This window comes from Emys orbicularis, chromosome 11 (assembly GCF_028017835.1).
Source record: "Emys orbicularis isolate rEmyOrb1 chromosome 11, rEmyOrb1.hap1, whole genome shotgun sequence".
NCBI lineage: Eukaryota > Metazoa > Chordata > Testudines > Emydidae > Emys > Emys orbicularis.
Genome location: NC_088693.1, coordinates 27,192,639 through 27,209,819, shown reverse-complemented (window position 1 = coordinate 27,209,819; position 17,181 = coordinate 27,192,639). Strand labels below are relative to the sequence as shown.

Sequence of the window (17,181 nt, the reverse complement as noted above, 5' to 3'; positions counted from 1 at the left end):
TCTGTGACAGTTTCACACCTGAGTGCACATTAGATACTGCATGAGGTGCTGTAGACAAGACCTATGCTGTATCAGTTATACCATGCACGTGTATCAGTACCTGGTAAGACACACAGCTCTTACCAGTACCTGATTATATGCTTCGTCTTTTTAGTTATAAACAAACCATACAAATCAAAATGAAAACCGGGCACAGACACCAGAGTTAAAACCTAATCCCTGTATAGCAAATCCCCTTAGCTTCTCCTTGGGGTTAAGGGTCAAATGTATCCCGTCTGTGTAAATCCATTGGTACCAGCGGGTGTAGCTCTTCAGTGTCTAAACAGAAGCGGCCGCTTGCCCGGGGAGAACTGCCTTCTGGGACGTGTAGTTGACGGTCTCCTTTTACACCGCACTGTTCTCCCACGATAAGGGCTGCAGGGTACTACAGTTCCCAGCAAGCACTGCGCCGAGACGGGCTGATGAATGCCCAGGCTGTCAGGGAAACCAAACTAAGAAGTGAAACTAAATCGGCATCGTTGCTGCATTCCCAAGGCCAGGCTGCAAGCGGTACAACCATGGCAAGTGTCTCACACTGTGTGCGTGTCTTTTATCGCGGGGAGCAGAGGGGCTGCGAGCTTGCTGGGCAGGGCTCGCGGGCTCTGGACGGGGGGTTGCGTTTGTACTGAGCGCAGCGCCGAACCTGGAGAATAGCCCGGCAGTTCGTGGTGCTGGCTGCAAAAACTCTAGCGTCGTTATTCTTTTAGAAGTTAATATCTGTAGCATATAAAACATCATTGGTCAAAACCAGCTCAGCCTGCCGTAAAATCCGCGTGAAGGAGTTCTGGGGGAGAAAAATCTCCTGGAGATTCCCCCACGCCGTGCCAGAGCAGGAGCAGGATTTGCCACTCATGGGCCTGCCCCACAATCTTGCTGTTTGTGGAGGAGCTGCAGGAGGTCAAGGCCATCCGTGCAGAAGCCCTGTGCCTAGTCTGCACTAGCTCTGGTTCCCCCACCCCCAGCCCAGCTGCTGGGCAGTGCAGTTGCAGTAGGGCCTTGGAGGGGAAGGGGCTGTATTATCTTTCCTGGCTAATTCCCCCCCATCCCTACCTGCCTCCCTAACCTAGTGCAGGAACAATATTCATCTGTTTATATGCTGAAACATTAATTGTGTGGTTTGAATTGATAAAAGCAAATGAAATTACTCCAGGCCCAGTTAAATAACAGTCATTCTCTCAAGTTATTTGTAATTTAAGAAAACATTGAAATTAAACATTAACCAGTCAGACATTCCCATATGGAATGTGTACTAACCAAAGTGCTGGCTAGCTATTATTCCTCAGCCAAAGTAAACGGTCAGCGAGGGTTGTATTAAACCTTTTCGAAGTTAGTGGGTGTAAGAGCCCTCTTTCATTCAGGCTAACTGTAAAGAAGCCATTAAGTCCCTCTGTGTAACTAGGCGGCTAAAATAACAGGAGTGCCAACCAACACACAAGCACAAGATAAAGCTTGAGTTAAAGCTGAACTGTATAGCTCAAGGGGTTTCCCTGGGAGCTAGGGTTACCACCTGGCCGGTATTTGACCGGCCTGGTTGTTTAAAAAAAAAAAAAAAAATTGCCAGAAAAATAATTAATTATGCCAGAGCTTTTTTAATGTGGGTCTAAAGATTTGCATTATCATCACAATACACTGGGATAGCTAATGTTAAAAGTTTGTGTCCAGCTAAAGAGGCTGCAATGTTCCCACTTCCGCAGTTTAAATAACAGATCAAAACTATTGAAAACACAGCAGCTGTCAGTCCACCAACATGCAATCGCACCACGCGTGTGTATGAGAGAGAGGGCTTGAGTCATTTGAGAGTGAGGAGACATGCAATGTTATCAATCTTATCTAAATGTGTTCTCTTTAAATACTGTAAGTGGCTGTTGAGTGCGGGGGGCGTGGGGGCGTTGGCGTTGTGGAGTTGCCTTGTGTTTGGGGTTGCAGCAGGCTTGCCTTGGAGTGGAGGTGCTTTTTTTTTTTTTTTTGTATTTCAAAGGTGGTAACCCTACTAGGGACTGGTATAGCAAACACCTGTCACAAGAGAAACAGAAGAAACACTAGCGAAACAGAGAGAAGGCAGCAAGGGACCAACCACAGCAGAACTGTTAGCACCATCCTGAGGAAAAAAAGCTAAGAAAGAGTGAGCTTTTGGGCCAAGTGCTGGCTGAAAGAGTTGGGACTGTGAGCAAAGAAATGGTCTCCTGCCGCTTGATTCCTGCTCTATTCAGAGAAAGAGGATTTGTACATGTTTTTGTAAGCAAACAGGATTGCATTAGAGATACCTGAATCCATCATCAATTTCTCCTTCTAGAAGAAACAAACTTCAGGGCCCCAACTTTGGCTAACCACTCTGGTTAAAACCAGGTAACCCTACATATATTTGAGCCAGCCAGAAAGCAGCTTGTTCATACAATCACTATCAGTTTAAAAAATGTATTTCTGTGTGTAAGCTGCTCTCTGGTAGACAAAAACAGTCTGTTCTCAAGACTATCAGAGTGCAATTTATTTATTTAGTGTTCGCATAGCAAAGCAATAGGGTTCTTAGTGGCCAAGTGGAGCTCTTGGAGTACCAATTTGGCTAGCAGGCACTCCTCAACAACGTGTATCATTGTTTGATCTGCACCACAGCTTGGATTGTCTTGAAGACCCCAACGCTGCTGAATGGTTGCACAGAGGCCTTGCCCAGTCCAGAATCGGTTAAGAAGGACCCACTGACGACCTGTCAGGTCGAAGATGGGCAGGCAAGCAGAAAGGTGTAATAAGTAGAGTGCAACAAGCTAATGCTACAATAAACTGTTATTTTACTGTGCTAATATTCCATCAGCTAAATGACTAAGGGCTAATGACTGCAATGGAATCCATTTGGAAGAATCTATGCATCTGTGTGCAGCCCTATTGACTTAAATGAGACATAAGGAGTCTGCACTTGCAGATCCAGTTGCAAGATCAAGGCTTAAATCTGTGTGTAACAGCATAGCACCCACCTCTCACAAGTGCCCCCTCTGGTCAGGTGTGTCTGTGGTCTTTAGACAGTCCCAGCCCTGCTATCAGGCCATACCCCCAGGGCTTCCTCTCTGGAGGCAATGGCTTTGCCCTCTTGGTCTGTTCCAGGCGAAGCTCTCCAGTTGGGCTTCTTAGTAGTTCAGATCCCCTTCAGGAGGAGTTTACCACTGCCCAATTGTAGGTCAGCTCCCTAGTGGCCTATGAGGGGTGGGGAGTAGAGAGGGACCTGCCCTTATTTCAGGGCTCATCTGTGTCCAGGCCCAGCAGCCAACTAGGAGCTGTCTCTCATTCCCCTGGTCCCTGCCAGCACTGGGCTGTCCATGGTGCTGCAGTTCTCTTTGGCCAGCCAGGAGCACCAGTTGTACTCCTCTGGCTCCAGCAAGGAACTGACTGTGTTTGGCTACGCAGCTCCTTTTATATGGCCTTCCTGGGCCCTGATTGGCTGCTCCCTGCAACCTCTCTGATTGGCTTCTTCCACTGCAGCCACTCTAGGCCGCTTGGAGGATACCTCTATTGCTCTTTTCCTGGGATGGGTGTGGAAGGTCCCTTAGGCCTCCAGCAGGGGTCCTCTAGGCCTAGTCTATCCCATCACACTGTATCATTCAGGTTGTTTGATGAGGCAATGCTATTGCCATAAAAGAATATCACAGGATTAACAGTTTAAGACTTGCAAATACAAGTCTCAGCTTTCTCTTGACACTCAGGGCCAAATTCTCTGCTAATATAAGCTGGCACAACTCCAGTGGAACTGCCTGGTCTTTATTTTCCATTGATTCTTCTTCTATAATTTGGCATTTATGTAAAAGAAAGAGATTAGAATGTTGTGACACTATTCTTTTCTTTCTATGTACTGTTCCAACATGCATTACAAAAAATGAGAGCATCTTTGTCTTGGATACATTGTCAAAAAACATAAATGCATTAAAAGATGCAGCATCTATAGCTGAAATGGCTTCTTTCTTAAATATTGTCTTTTGAAATTAATTCCTGTATTGAAAAAATGTATAATATGAAAGTATTAATATTCTCTATGGTATCTCATTATTATTCACTCATTTCACTTCTTCAGCTTATGATACAATGGGGTCTACATTTTTTTCCAGTGAAAGTAACATTTTAAAATTGTGTAGAATAGAGATATAAACTAATGGGTTCCACGTTCGTGCCCCAGTATCAAAATTAAACATCTTCACCTCAGTATTCCTCTTGGCAGCAGTAAACCATTATGGAGGCAGCAATTCAAAATCTATTGATGGCGTTGCTTTGTTTGAAGAAAAATAACACTACTATTTAACTCTTATATATCACTTTAGAAACATTATCAGATTAATTCATCCTCATATCTCCTTGTGAGGTAGATGATTCAGTATTGCTAGCTGCATGGTACAGATGGGGAACCGGAGGCCTAGATGTTAAGGACCCAAGGACACAGAAGGGGTCAGTGTCAGACCTGGAACTTGGGAGTTATGTCCTCTCATTTTTATGGTCATACCACTAGACCACACTTTTTTTGTGTGTGAGAGACCACATATGTGTCTGGTAACCTGGAGTGGCCAGGTTCTTTTACAGACTCTTTATAGTAGAGAAGGAGCCAGTTATGGCTCCTTGACCCTTTTTTTGCCACAGTACTGGGCACAGGTTAGAGCAGCCTCAGGCTGCGTCAGCATGCCAGCTGGCAAGGCCTCCTAAGGGATTGTCTGCCAACTGAGTATTCTAGCCGTGCCTCCTTCCCCTCTTCCCATTCCCTGTGCCAGAGGCTGTGTAGAAGGTGCCAGTTCAGGTGGCTGTTTGCGTTCTGGGAAGTCCCTCTAGCTGGGGAGTTGCCTGTCTCCATTGCCATTGTGCTGCCCAAGAGTGGGGTAAAAATCTGCCCCACTATGTTATCAGATGAACAAAAAACAAGTTGGCTTATACTGAAGAAAATCACCATTTCATAAGTAAAATGTATAGCTCTTTAAATGTGAAGCCTGATCAAAATAGGGCTCATGTCTTCTCATATTAAAAGCTTTTGGAGTGCACTGCTACGCTGTGTCATTGAATCTGTCTTCTGACTCCCTTTGGAAATAATAGACTAGTGATCCACATGGCTGTGAATCCATGTCAGTGAAAAATTATCATCCTGTGGCATGTTTTGCAGGCTTTATAACTGCTATGCTGGCCCTGGCTCTACCTTCTGGAGTGTAGATCCAGAAGAGAGCTTTTTAGAGTAGTATAAAGAATGTAATGAAAAACTGACCTGGCTTACAGCCACTCAGAAATTGTTGACACTTCATTCCTATAGGTGGCTCTATGATGAAACACTAAATTATTTACTTTCTTCTTCTTAAATCAGTCAACTGTTACAAAACTCACTCTATGTACTTCTGCTTACAGGAATTTTGTTACAGTATTCCCAGTGAAACACTACTGTTTATTTCTTTATAATCGGCATGGAAGGAGAATATGCTTTTCATAATGGGACACTGATGAAAGTCCTATTTGTGATGAATTTCATGTTCAAAGAAAAAGGGAGGCTGGGTTCTAATGAAAATCTTGTGTGTGTTGAGTTATTTTGCATGTTGCACATCTCAGATGACTGTAGTTGTGGTCTTCCACTGTAATCCTGTATCCCAGCTCTCCTGAACTTTGGAGAAGTTTGAATCTGAGCCTTAAAATTGCAGTCAGACCTATCTCTAATGAACAATAAATAGTAGTTGTGACACTGAGCCAGAAAGGGTTAAGCAACTTGCAGGCTTAATGACCCAAATTCCACCTTTAGAGATATATTAGTGTATAATGATTGTATTTTTTGTTTGTTTACATATATATTGTTAGAGGTTGACAATGTAACCAAATGGTTCCTGTCTGTCACTGTATTCTGTTAATTCAGAGATCAAAAGGAGATGTTAACATTTAGATGAACCGTGAATGTAGTAGTATCATTGTCTTCATTTCTCTTTGAAGTTTGTAGTAAACTACCTGTAAATGGTGGGAGATGGGCAGTTGCCTGATGCTAATCCATGTAGCTAATTATCAGTGGTGCTTAGGAAATAGAAGGTTTTACTTCAAAGCCACAGTGCTTCACCCAAGGAATGCCTGCTGTCAAGAGGCTGCCAGAGAACTATAAAAAGAACGCTAGGGCCCTGATCCTTTGTCATAGGAAGTTTGAGTGGCAAGACTGAGGTCTTCAGCTCCAGTCTAGATCACCCTGATATTCGAGTGTAACCTATGGAACTTGCTCTGAAAGAACTCTGCATCTCTAAAGCTCACCATCTGTACTATGAAACTGACCTAAGAATTTTATTCAAGTCTGTATGTATAATGATCTTTTAACCAATACTCTCTTTTCTTTTCTAAGACATTTTTGTTTAGTTAATAAGAATTGGCTGTAAGCCTGTATTTGGGTAAGATCTGAAATATTCATTGACCTGGTGAGTAATGTGTCTGATCCTCTGGTATTGGTAGAACTTTTTATATGATGAACAAGATTTGTTCATCATATTTGACTTGGCTGTCTGGGTAGGAGCTCAAGGCTGGATTGTTTAAGGGAACTGTATTTCTGGCTTCTGGGTAACCAGTAAAGTGTTGTAGAAGCTATTTTGTTGGCTGGTTTGGTAAATCTAAGTATTAGAGATATCCACTAGTTTTGGGGATCGTCTGCCCCATTCTTTGCACTTTGCCCTGACTGAACAATCTCAGCGTGGCTCCCCCTGGGACTCTGGTCACAGTAGTGCTTTCCAACTCTATTCACACTGTGAATGTTAGAATCAGAAAATAGAACAAAAGTAGTCTTATTAATATCACACCAAATACTGCTCATTTTAGAAGCCATTTAAGTTTAAAAGTCTGCTTTTCTCTTGCTCTGCTTTGGCATTTGAAGTGGATGTGAATGTAATTTACACCACTGGTGTAAAAAGGCCTTAGGCCTGGTCTACACCTAAAACTTAGATTGACCGTGCTACATCTCTTAGGGCTGAGAAAAATGTCATGCCCTATGCAACATAGTTAGGTTGACCTAACCCTCCCCTCTTGTAAACGCAGCTAGGCCAACGGAAGAATTCTTCCATCGACCTACCTACTATCTCTCTGAGAAGTGGATTATGTACACTGTCGGGAAAATTCCCTTCCTTTGATGTAGGAAGCATCTACACTACAGCGCTACAGTGCACACACAGCTGCAGCACCGTAGCTGTGCTTCTGTAATGTAGACAAATCTTTAATGTAAATGAAAATTAAGCCTGGAGTTCTTTAGTGAAATGTTCTATGAGGTCTATGGAGAGAATCAAAAGTTGATTCAGCATTCTTCCTGCAGCAGGGATGGAAAGAGGTGTATTATGGATCTTAGGAACAGGAGGGATGGTGTGACAGAGTGGATATCAGAGAGGTACTGGGAAATCTCTTATGAGGAGGGAACAGCTAGTGGTCTAAGTCATTGCACATATAACTTGTATTTACAGTGTGTCATGTCTCTGTCCACAGGCCACAGGACGAGCTGCCAAGTCTGAGAAAACAGTTGTGGTCTCTGGTATTCCAGATGGCATTGTGAAAGATGATGTCATGGCTGACATATTGATGATTCATTTCCAAAAGGCGAAGAATAGGGGTGGAGACGTGAAGGATGTAGTTTATCCAACAACAATAAAAGGAGTTGCATACATAATCTTTGAAGATCAAGAAGGTATTTATTATTAACAAATAACTTGTACCCATGAAATAAGAGTATGTAATTTAGAACATTAAACTTAAAACACTACACATGAATGCCCTCATATTAATCCCAAATTTTAAGATTTCCTACTGTTTATTAAGGACACAAATGTGAATAGGCTTAATGCAGAGTATGTGTGTCTTTTAAGACTAGTAAAAGAATAAATCTATAACCTGCATAGCAAACGAGATTTTTATAGTCAAGCCTTGGGGAATAAATCTCTGCCAATTAATGTTCTAAGGAGACAGGCTGCTCTCTCACTCCTCTGAACAATTTTGAGTAATACATAAAGTATCAGGCAAGAATATTGAGCAGTGGGGAAATCACTAGGGAAACCATCAAGAGAAAAACACCTGTGAAGTATTCCAGCCATCAGACAGGAAATAAAACATTATCATCCTCTTGCAAAACAAAGTGAGTCTGAATTTTCTTCTCAGTTACAAAGAATGTTCTCCAGAAAGATGAACACAGACTAGAGGACAAGAGGCTGGGCAGGTATTATCCTCTGAAAATATCTCTCTATAGTGAACACGTAAGTGCTTCCATCATAGCATCCTAATCATGTGGTCACGGCTGTGGTGCACTTATTAATTGCTTTTATTTTACACGTATAGGTCTTCACCTGTGTCTCGTCTGTTCTTGATTTGTCCATTTTTGAAGATAAATACATTTTGGAAGATCTGGTGCAGGAGCTTCAGAAGACTATCCCAGCCTTGAGCTTCAGTCCTTTGCAATCCAATGGGCAAATTTCTGTTCAAGGGTCATTCCCAGCAATCAAATCACTAAAAGACAATTTGTTATTAAAAGCAAATTCCCTTTCCAGTAAGGGCAAGAGGGGAGAGAGAAAGCCGGATCAAAGACCTAACAGCAGGACCGAGAAGCGTGGACTATTTGTGGAGCCAAATAATACTTTTGTCCATAATGTAAACAGGGAAGAACAAGTGGTTGTCCTTGACACAGATATATATTGCTACATGAAACATTTTTTATACAAGGAAAGTCTGGCAAAATACAATGTTGTAAGTCGTGGAGTCACAGATGGTGAGATCACCACAATATATCTAGAAAATGCCAGAGCAAATTCTGATTCTAGAGAATTAGAAAGAGCCAAAGAGGGAATTGAAGATTTGTCTGCAAAACTTCATTGCAGATTACGTAAAGAAAGATTCTCTCTTGATGGCAACACCAGATCCGAAAGGCTGAAATATATAGAAGCATTTGAGAGCATAAAATCCCGATTCCCCAAAGTTCTGGTTATTCCTTATGATACTCACATTGATGTGATAGGAAGTTCCTCTGAGACATATGAGTTTACACAAGAAGTGAATAGAACAGTAAAAAGCCACTTACAAAAGAGATTCAGGAGGTAGGAGTCATTTAGGTGATGCCTGCAAGCTAGGACTTCCTGAGAGTGACATCTCTTACACCAAAGTACGGTCTCCCAAGGGAATTGGTAGAAGCCCTATTGCTGGGGACTTTTTATAAAGGATGTTTTGCACTTCTGTAACTTCCAGCGGAGGATTTCAAAGCACTTTGCAAACTTCAATTAATTAGGGCCCAATCCTGCTCCCATTAGAGTTTTTCCATTGACTCCACACGGCACCCTAATAGTATTAGGAGCCTCATTTTACATGTTGTGGCTCCTCTATTATTAAAAGAAAATGCAGGCCCTTCTACATCACTGCTGATACAGTCCTACAATATGTGCACAGGCACTTCTCACAGTACAGGACACCAAGACAAAAGTCCCAAATACTAACTTAAATTTCAAACATGTAGCAAATGACCTATTCATGCAACTGGTGAAATTAAAGTGTGTAGAAGTTAGTTTTCATAGTGAATGGACCATCCCTGTTTTATGGTCTTTACTCATAACAAACGAGTGCCTTTTGTGGCTGTATTAACATACACTCTTTTTATGCAAGTTTTTGTTTAATAAATCACTTAGTTTTACATGTAAAACATGTTTTGATAAACTTTTTTCTTTCTATATGCAGCAAATTTAAAGTAGTTTCATTTAACCAATAAAAAAAGTAAATGCTGTTTTTGTGCATTAATTGAATTCTAATTTCCATCCAAATACAGCTTGACAAGAATTATGCGTAAAAAATTCATCATAATCTAGTAAATAAAAAACATGCACCAATCACTATTTTGTAACAAAAAAATTGTGCCAATTAGGAAGCTGAATAAATGTATGTTAAGCTACGTAGACTCATTGACTCATAGACTTTAAGGCCAGAAGGGACCATCACGATCATCTAGTCTGACCTCTTGCACATTGCAGGCCAGAGAACCTCACCCACCCACTCCTGTAATAGACCCATAACCTCTGGCTGAGTTACTGAATTCATGATTTAAAGTCTTCAAGTTACAGAGAATCTACCATTTACACTACGTTAAACCTGTAAGCGACCTGTACCCCATGCTTCAGAGGAAGATGAAAAATCCACACAATTCCTTAAATAACTGTGTAAAGATATAGTGTATCGTCCTGGTTAGCAAAAAGAAGTAGCAAATTTAATGTAAAGGCTCTAATTTGTAGAAAGTAAACATATTTTAATGGTTTCCAACCAACAAGAATGAATCTTTCTTTAGGATAATAATTAAGGTACAAAGGCGAAAAAAAAAAAAATTAAAATCACTTATTTAAATCAAGGTTTCCTTCTTGGTGATTTAAAATGCTTTGCTTTAAATCAATCCACCTTACTTGAGGCAGGGAGTATATTGAGGGTGGAGAAGAAGGGATTTTTAAGTGTTTAAAGAATAAATAGGAGGCCATTCACATACTATAAGGGATAAACCAACTCGGTATTGATTGTCAAAAAGGTACCTGTATATACCTTTAAATACTGTATATTTGTTTGTCCTAGTAGGTAGTTACAGAAAGCAGGAACATTGTTATCTGCCTTTAGTATTTTCGTTGCAGGAGAAGCTCCTGGTGATAGAGATACACCCAGAAGGTAGAGCTTTTATACCTGGGAAGGGGGCATGAGCTCTGACCCCAGAAATGTAGTTTAGGGATTGGTAGCCATTTTGTAGAAACCTTTCCTGTTTTTTCAGTCAGCTAACCCAGCCTCCCACATTCAAAATGCGTATTAGACACAAATAAGTGATAATTGGCCTTATTTTCACGGGACTATTGAACTCTCACTGACAGGCAGCTGCAGCTGCTCAGCATCTCTTACAATCAGACCAGTTATTTTGAATATCTCTAAGGCTTTGGCTACACTGGCACTGTACAGCGCTTCAACTTGCGCTCAGGGGTGTGAAAAAACACACCCCTGAGCGCAGCGAGTACAGCGCTGTAAAGCGCCAGTTAATCAGTGCCTGCAGCGCTGCACGCTTGCTCGCAGTGCTGCAAGCTACTCCCCTCGGAGAGGTGGAGTACATACAGTGCTGCGAGAGCTCTCTCGCAGCGCTGGTGGCGCGACTACACTTGCGCTTCACAGCGTTGCCGCGGCAGCGCTGTGAAGTCCCGAGTGTAGCCAAGCCCTAAGTTTTGGAGTGAAAGTCTTGGTCACTGCATTAAGACATCTGGCTTTGCTTCTACTTATATAGTTATTATTGACAATGCAGTGAAATGGACACACATTTCCACAGCAAGTCATCACATTCAGCAATGAATCCTGTGAGCAAGAGAGGAGTAATAATTTCCTGTACAAATGTAAGCAACCTCGAAATTGTACTGAAAAGCAACCAATCACTCTAATAATTAATTACAGAAATTAGGGAAGGAAAAGACCTTTATGTCATGTTATCCGTCATCCCCCCTGCCAGTGCCTGATTGTTTCTGGCTGTGTTTTACAGTCCAGTTTTAAGTGTTTCAAATAGTGGTGTTTCCACCACATTGCCAAGGAAATAACTCCACGATCTAATAGAAAATTAGTTAATATTTTAACGTTTAGTTAAATATTTTCTGGATCATAAAATCCTAGGAGCAGTAACTGCCTCTCTCTGTGCATTTGTACATTCCTAGCAAATGGGGATCTTATTCTGATAGTTGTCAATGCATATAATTAACAATAATAATCATGTTTGTATAGTGCTTGGAATGTAAAAAAACTGTATAAGTGCTTTCCATCTACATTGTTCCATGATGCCTGTCACCTTGGTATCTGAGGCTAAGTATGAGCCTGAGGTTAAAACTATGTCAGAGCCATTACTAAACCCATCTTTTAGGGCTTCATCATAAAAATTAATGGACTTTGTCACTTAATGTGATTTAATGATCTTTAGCAAATTTGGCTCTCTCAATATCCACTGTAGTGGAGAAGCAGGGGAGAGTGAGTTACGTTTTTAAATGGTTGTATACTATGTAATGTAGGAATGTATATAATGCTTTGTCAAAATGAGACAAAACTACCCCGTGTGTTATATTTTATATCTCCTTTATATTATTTTGGGGTGCATCTCTAGGTAGATACTCAAATTGTTAAAGACAGTAACTGAACGCTTTTAATGGAGAATAAAATTATTTAAAATCCTGTGGGCATTTCCCTTTAAAAGAAACAAATAAACAAACAACCCCCCCCCCCCCCAAGTTGTGCTTTTGGCATTTTCTTGCCATGACAAACTATCAGCCTTACTTATTATAAAAATGGAAAGTCTGGTTATTATTTTTTATTAATCCAGTGCCATTGTGGTGCATGGAAATTTACAGTCAAGGAAGAAGACAAGGTCAAGAATGAGCGTAAGTACTTTGCTATATCACAGTCTCAGCAGGGATGGAAATTTTAGAATGTTTTGAAAAGATAAAATCCGTTCATATTTGTGCTCATTTCCACTGTTCAGACTGTAGTTGTTTTTCTCTTTGTACATCATTTTTAATACATTCATTTTTTCTCTACCATAATTTATATAGAAAACCTATATTAAAATTTCAGGTTTTTATCTTTATGGCATTGCTGTTTCTTATTTCAGTTCATTGTGTAGAGGTATTGTTCTGTTTTCATTGTATTTAACTTACCTTATAAAAATAATTTAAATTCCTTGAAAATAATAAAGAGTTTAATAAAAATTGTTACTTCAAATAATTGTAGGTCAAATCCAAACAATATCAGTGATTCTGGCACACTTACAAATCAGATGTCATTTGAACTATGATTTATAAACAGTTGCATAGGCCATCCTGCTGTCTTTATGGTCTCTGTTACATGGTCTATATTTATTCCAATTACATATAATAGGGTTTTCTTTTTCTCTTTCTACGTTTGAAAATAGTAGTTGAAACTTTTGAACAGATAGTAAAAGGGATGCAGTCAGCTGAGACAAAGGAACTAGAACACTAGGAATGAAATTCACCCAGGTAGCAAGGACCAGAGAAAGCCTCCTGTGAAATGAGCGTGTGTGGGGGTTGGGAGAGGGAAGTTCCATTGCACAGGGGGTGAATGGCTGAGGAGTTGGTATAAGAATGGCCAGACTGGGTCAGACCAATGGTCCATCTAGCCCAGTATCCTGTCTTCTGACAGTGGTCAATGCCAGATGCCTCAGAGGGAATGAACAGAACATTGCAATTTAATGAGTGATCTATCCCCTGTTGTCCGGTCCCAGCTCCGGGCACTCACAGGCTTGGGGACACTCAGATCACAGACTTGCATCCCTGACTATCTTGGGTAATAGGCAATGATGGACCTATCCTTCATGAACTTATCTTATTCTTTTTGAACCTGGCTATAGTTTTGGCCTCACAACAGCAACTGGTTCCACAAGTTGACTGCTTGGTACGTAGATGGATTCTGCAAACCTTGTATAATAGTAATAGCTACCTCATTATTCACCTTTAAATCTCTTCTTGAACCTCTCCTTTGCTCTGATTCCTAGAGAAAACTTGACAATGGTTAAGCAGCTGCTGTACTGTGACCACTGCTTATCAAACTAACCAGTATTATCTCATTGTTTCCTTGTATTCCCCCATCAAACTGTATCAATCTGTTGTCTCTTATCTTATATTTAGATTGTAAGCTCTTTGAGAAAAGGACCATCTTTTAGTTCTGTGTTTGTATAAGTGCCTAGCACAATGGGGCCCTGGTCTCTGATTAATAACAATGAATATAAATTCTTATTGTATGTTACAGATTTTTAAACATAGTCTTTATAGCAGCTCTGTAAAAACAGCCATGAGGGAAGGGGACAGGGTGTTCATGAAGGGACAGGGTCTTGAGGTTAATGACAATACAGACCACATGGCACTGACTGATGTAGGAGGTGTGTAGAGGGCAGGACATGCATCTCCTGTTTCAGCTCGGGAACTGGAATAGTGACAGTGGAAAGGCTATGGAGCTGGCTTGTGGCTTAGAGAGTGACTGCCTTCCCACTCAAACCCCTTATAGGCCCTGATTCTGCAAACAGATGTAAACAGACAGACCCTTATGCTTGCAGTAGAAAATGGAGAGCATTGTCTCTGTTGTGACTCAGTATATTACAGTATTGTTTGCTGTACGAGATTACAAAATAGCACTCCAGCAGGAGATAGCGTTTTTAAGAGAGGCAACTGTGAAACCAAACAACAGTTCAGTCTGGTGTTATCCATATTCATCATCCAGGTCCCATTTCAATGCATGTGAAACAATAATAAATGTTTAGAAAAAAGGTTTCATAGATTCCAAGGTCAGAAGAGACCATTGTGATCATCTGCATAACACAAGCCAAAGAACTGCCCCAAAATAATTCCTAGAACATATCTTTTAGAAAAATTGTCAGTGATGGAGAATCCACCATGACCCTTGATAAATTGTTCCGATGGTTAATTGCTCTCACCATTAAACATTTACATCTTATTTCCAGGGTAGATTTGTCTAGCTTCAATTTCCAACTGTTGGGTCATGTTATACCCCTCTCTGCAAGATTGAAGAGCCCATTATTAAATATTTGTTCCTCATGTAGACACTTATAGACTGTAATCATTTCACCCCTTAACCTTCTATTTGTTAAACTAAATAGACTGAGCTTTTTGGGCCTATCACTGGAAAGCATGTTTTCTAATCCTTTAATCATTCTTGAGGCTCTTCTCTGAACCCTCTCCAATTTATCAACATCCTCTTGAATTGTGGGCACCAGAACTGGACACAGTTTCCATCTGTGGTCTCACGTGTGCCAAATATAGAAGTAAAATAACCTCTTTACTCCTACTCGAGATTCCCCTGTTTATACATCACAGGATCACATTCGCTATCCCACAACATAACACTGGGAGCTCATGTTCTGCTGATTATCCACCACAACCCCCAAATCTTTTATCTTGATCCAGAATGTTTTAATACATTCAACACAAAACAAATCAATTCAGATCTGTTGCCAGGTCTCATTACCACAGTTATTTTTGATCAGCAAATGATGATAACCAAAGCGCTGTTCAAACTATTAAACTCCACTTGACAAGAGGAATATATTTAATAATTTCAGATGTTGGAGAATGTCCAGAAAAATGTTTTAGTTGTTATTCCTATACCCCTCACTGTTGGTAATTACTTGGTCTGAGCAACAGGTTTGGAATATAATGCACTTTTTCATTAGGATAGAGGTTTGCCTCAATAACAAATATTTCCCCTCACCTTACTGTATATGCACTTGTCACCTGCTGCCCTCCATCCCAGTGGGGGACGCATTACAGCTCATGCTGTATGTAGACAATGTCCAATTCTGACTTAAAGGTCCCATTGACCTCACTACCAGGATCACAGACTATGACCCAGTATTTACAAAATCATTTCAGATCCTGTTGAATGAAAATTGCTACATAATTATACAATATCATTAATAGTAAGAGATCTGTGGAGGGAAGAAAGTCATGTTAAAAGGTTCTCTTAATGCAGGTTTAACTGTCTTTCAACGTCAGCAATGCTGGCCTAGTATTCTGGTGTTTTATTGCTACGTTCTCTGTTCTTGGTTAACAGACGCACAATATTCAGAAACAAAACCCGCTGTCCTGTCCCCTGAAAACCTAGATGGGATTATGGTATTGCAGAATTAGCGTCCCCCTCACCCCCCAACACTTCGGCTAGTCCTTCAGACCTCTCTCCATCTGTGTGTATTGCTTTTTTAAACTTGGTTCATATAGGCAAAAATATTGATAGCATATCTGAAAGAAATCATTCTTTGGAAAGAAACAATAACAATTAGGTTTATATTCTCATCTGGACACATGAGAAATTTAGGAGAATAAAACCACCAAACAGCAAAATGAAAACACACCCAAAATATGCAACAGCTGACAGTCAGCTGTGCCCCTGATAACTGATGATTCTACACCTGCAGCATCATCTGAATATGTAAGGTGTGCACTTTGGAAAACATGAGAGAGGCAGCTGAAGTTAGCTGTTAGTGTATCTGGCCGGGTTTGTGTTCTCACTTGGCTTCAGTACAGCTGTTAGCTTCCATAAATAAACGTACACACTTAGCCATTCTCTTGTACCACTCATGTAAGAGCAGGGTTGCCTTTGTCCTCCCCAGCTCTACTTTTTAAGGTCTTGTCTACATGGGAATTTTTTCAGCATAACCAAAGGTGTGAAATTAATTTGCTATAGTCATACCAATATATGCCCCCATGCAGACCTCTTTTGGTTTATCTTATATTGCTTGGGAAGGGGGGGATTAAGCTAAACCAGAGAAAAGCCACTCATAAGAGTATCCATACCACAGTTTGGGGTGTGGGGGGTTATAATAGTATACCTATGAGTCTACACAGCAGCTGAGAGGTGAAATTCCCAATGGGTAGACATACATGGGCTAGTTCTGTGCAAGCTAGTGCACTTAAAAATAGCAGTGGCAGCACAGGTGGTGGCTTGGGCTAGCCTCCCAATCCTGCCCAACCCCCTGCGTAAATACCTGGGTGGCTAGCCCGAGCCACCACCCATGCTGATGGACCACACGGATATTTTTACTGTTCTAGCTTGTGCAGTGCAGTATGTCTACACAGCTGCTGGGAGGTATAATCAGGTAGACATACACTATAGCAGTACATTTCCCTTTGTAGACAAGGCCTTACTTAGTCCCTCGAGCTAAGCTCACAGGGACTGGAGGACATTTTCAGCTCAGAGAGTTTCCCCAAATAGGTTTTTGCAAAGATCAATGCACACAATAGGGGTCGGTAGCTGTTTGCATCCCCCCACCCTCCTGGTGATTGTCTAGTGTTGGGAAGAAGGTGGTAGATATTAAATATACATCTTTCAAATGACTAACTTCCTGGCTCAAGTATAGCATTTCACAGATCGTTTTGCCTGGCTGTATCCAGACAGATTGGATTTTCCTCTGAATAGATTCCTCTTAACTATCTTCCCTTGTTATAAAATATAATTTACTGTTAAATCCCAGACCCTCTATCATCTATTAGCCTAGATGTCCTGGCTATCTTTGATTATTACATATTTTCCTTTTCCTTGTTGTTTTGCTGTGACAGCAAAAACCCAGGGATAATAGTATAGAATGTGCCTAATTGGGAAACCCCAGTTGATAGCCTTCCATGTGTTCAT

General features: G+C 40.9%; 1 protein-coding gene across 1 annotated transcript; it reads left to right on the top strand.

The window, feature by feature from the left end:
- The first annotated feature begins 461 nt into the window (after positions 1-461).
- RBM43 (RNA binding motif protein 43) lies at positions 462-10,325 on the top strand. The gene is made up of 4 exons (XM_065413558.1): positions 462-578; positions 7,483-7,681; positions 8,149-8,243; positions 8,326-10,325. The coding sequence occupies exons 1-4, from the start codon at positions 462-464 to the stop codon at positions 9,079-9,081; spliced, it is 1,167 nt and encodes a 388-aa protein (XP_065269630.1). The 3' UTR covers positions 9,082-10,325.
- Positions 10,326-17,181: the final 6,856 nt, after the last annotated feature.

Bases quoted from the DNA above. Each gene is read 5' to 3' on its own strand.
- RBM43 (XM_065413558.1), top strand. From the start codon at position 462: ATGAATGCCCAGGCTGTCAGGGAAACCAAACTAAGAAGTGAAACTAAA. The intron at 579-7,482 runs GTGCGTGTCTTT...CTCTGTCCACAG, and splicing joins TGGCAAGTGTCTCACACTGT to GCCACAGGACGAGCTGCCAA. The intron at 7,682-8,148 runs GTATTTATTATT...TTTTCTTCTCAG, and splicing joins AATCTTTGAAGATCAAGAAG to TTACAAAGAATGTTCTCCAG.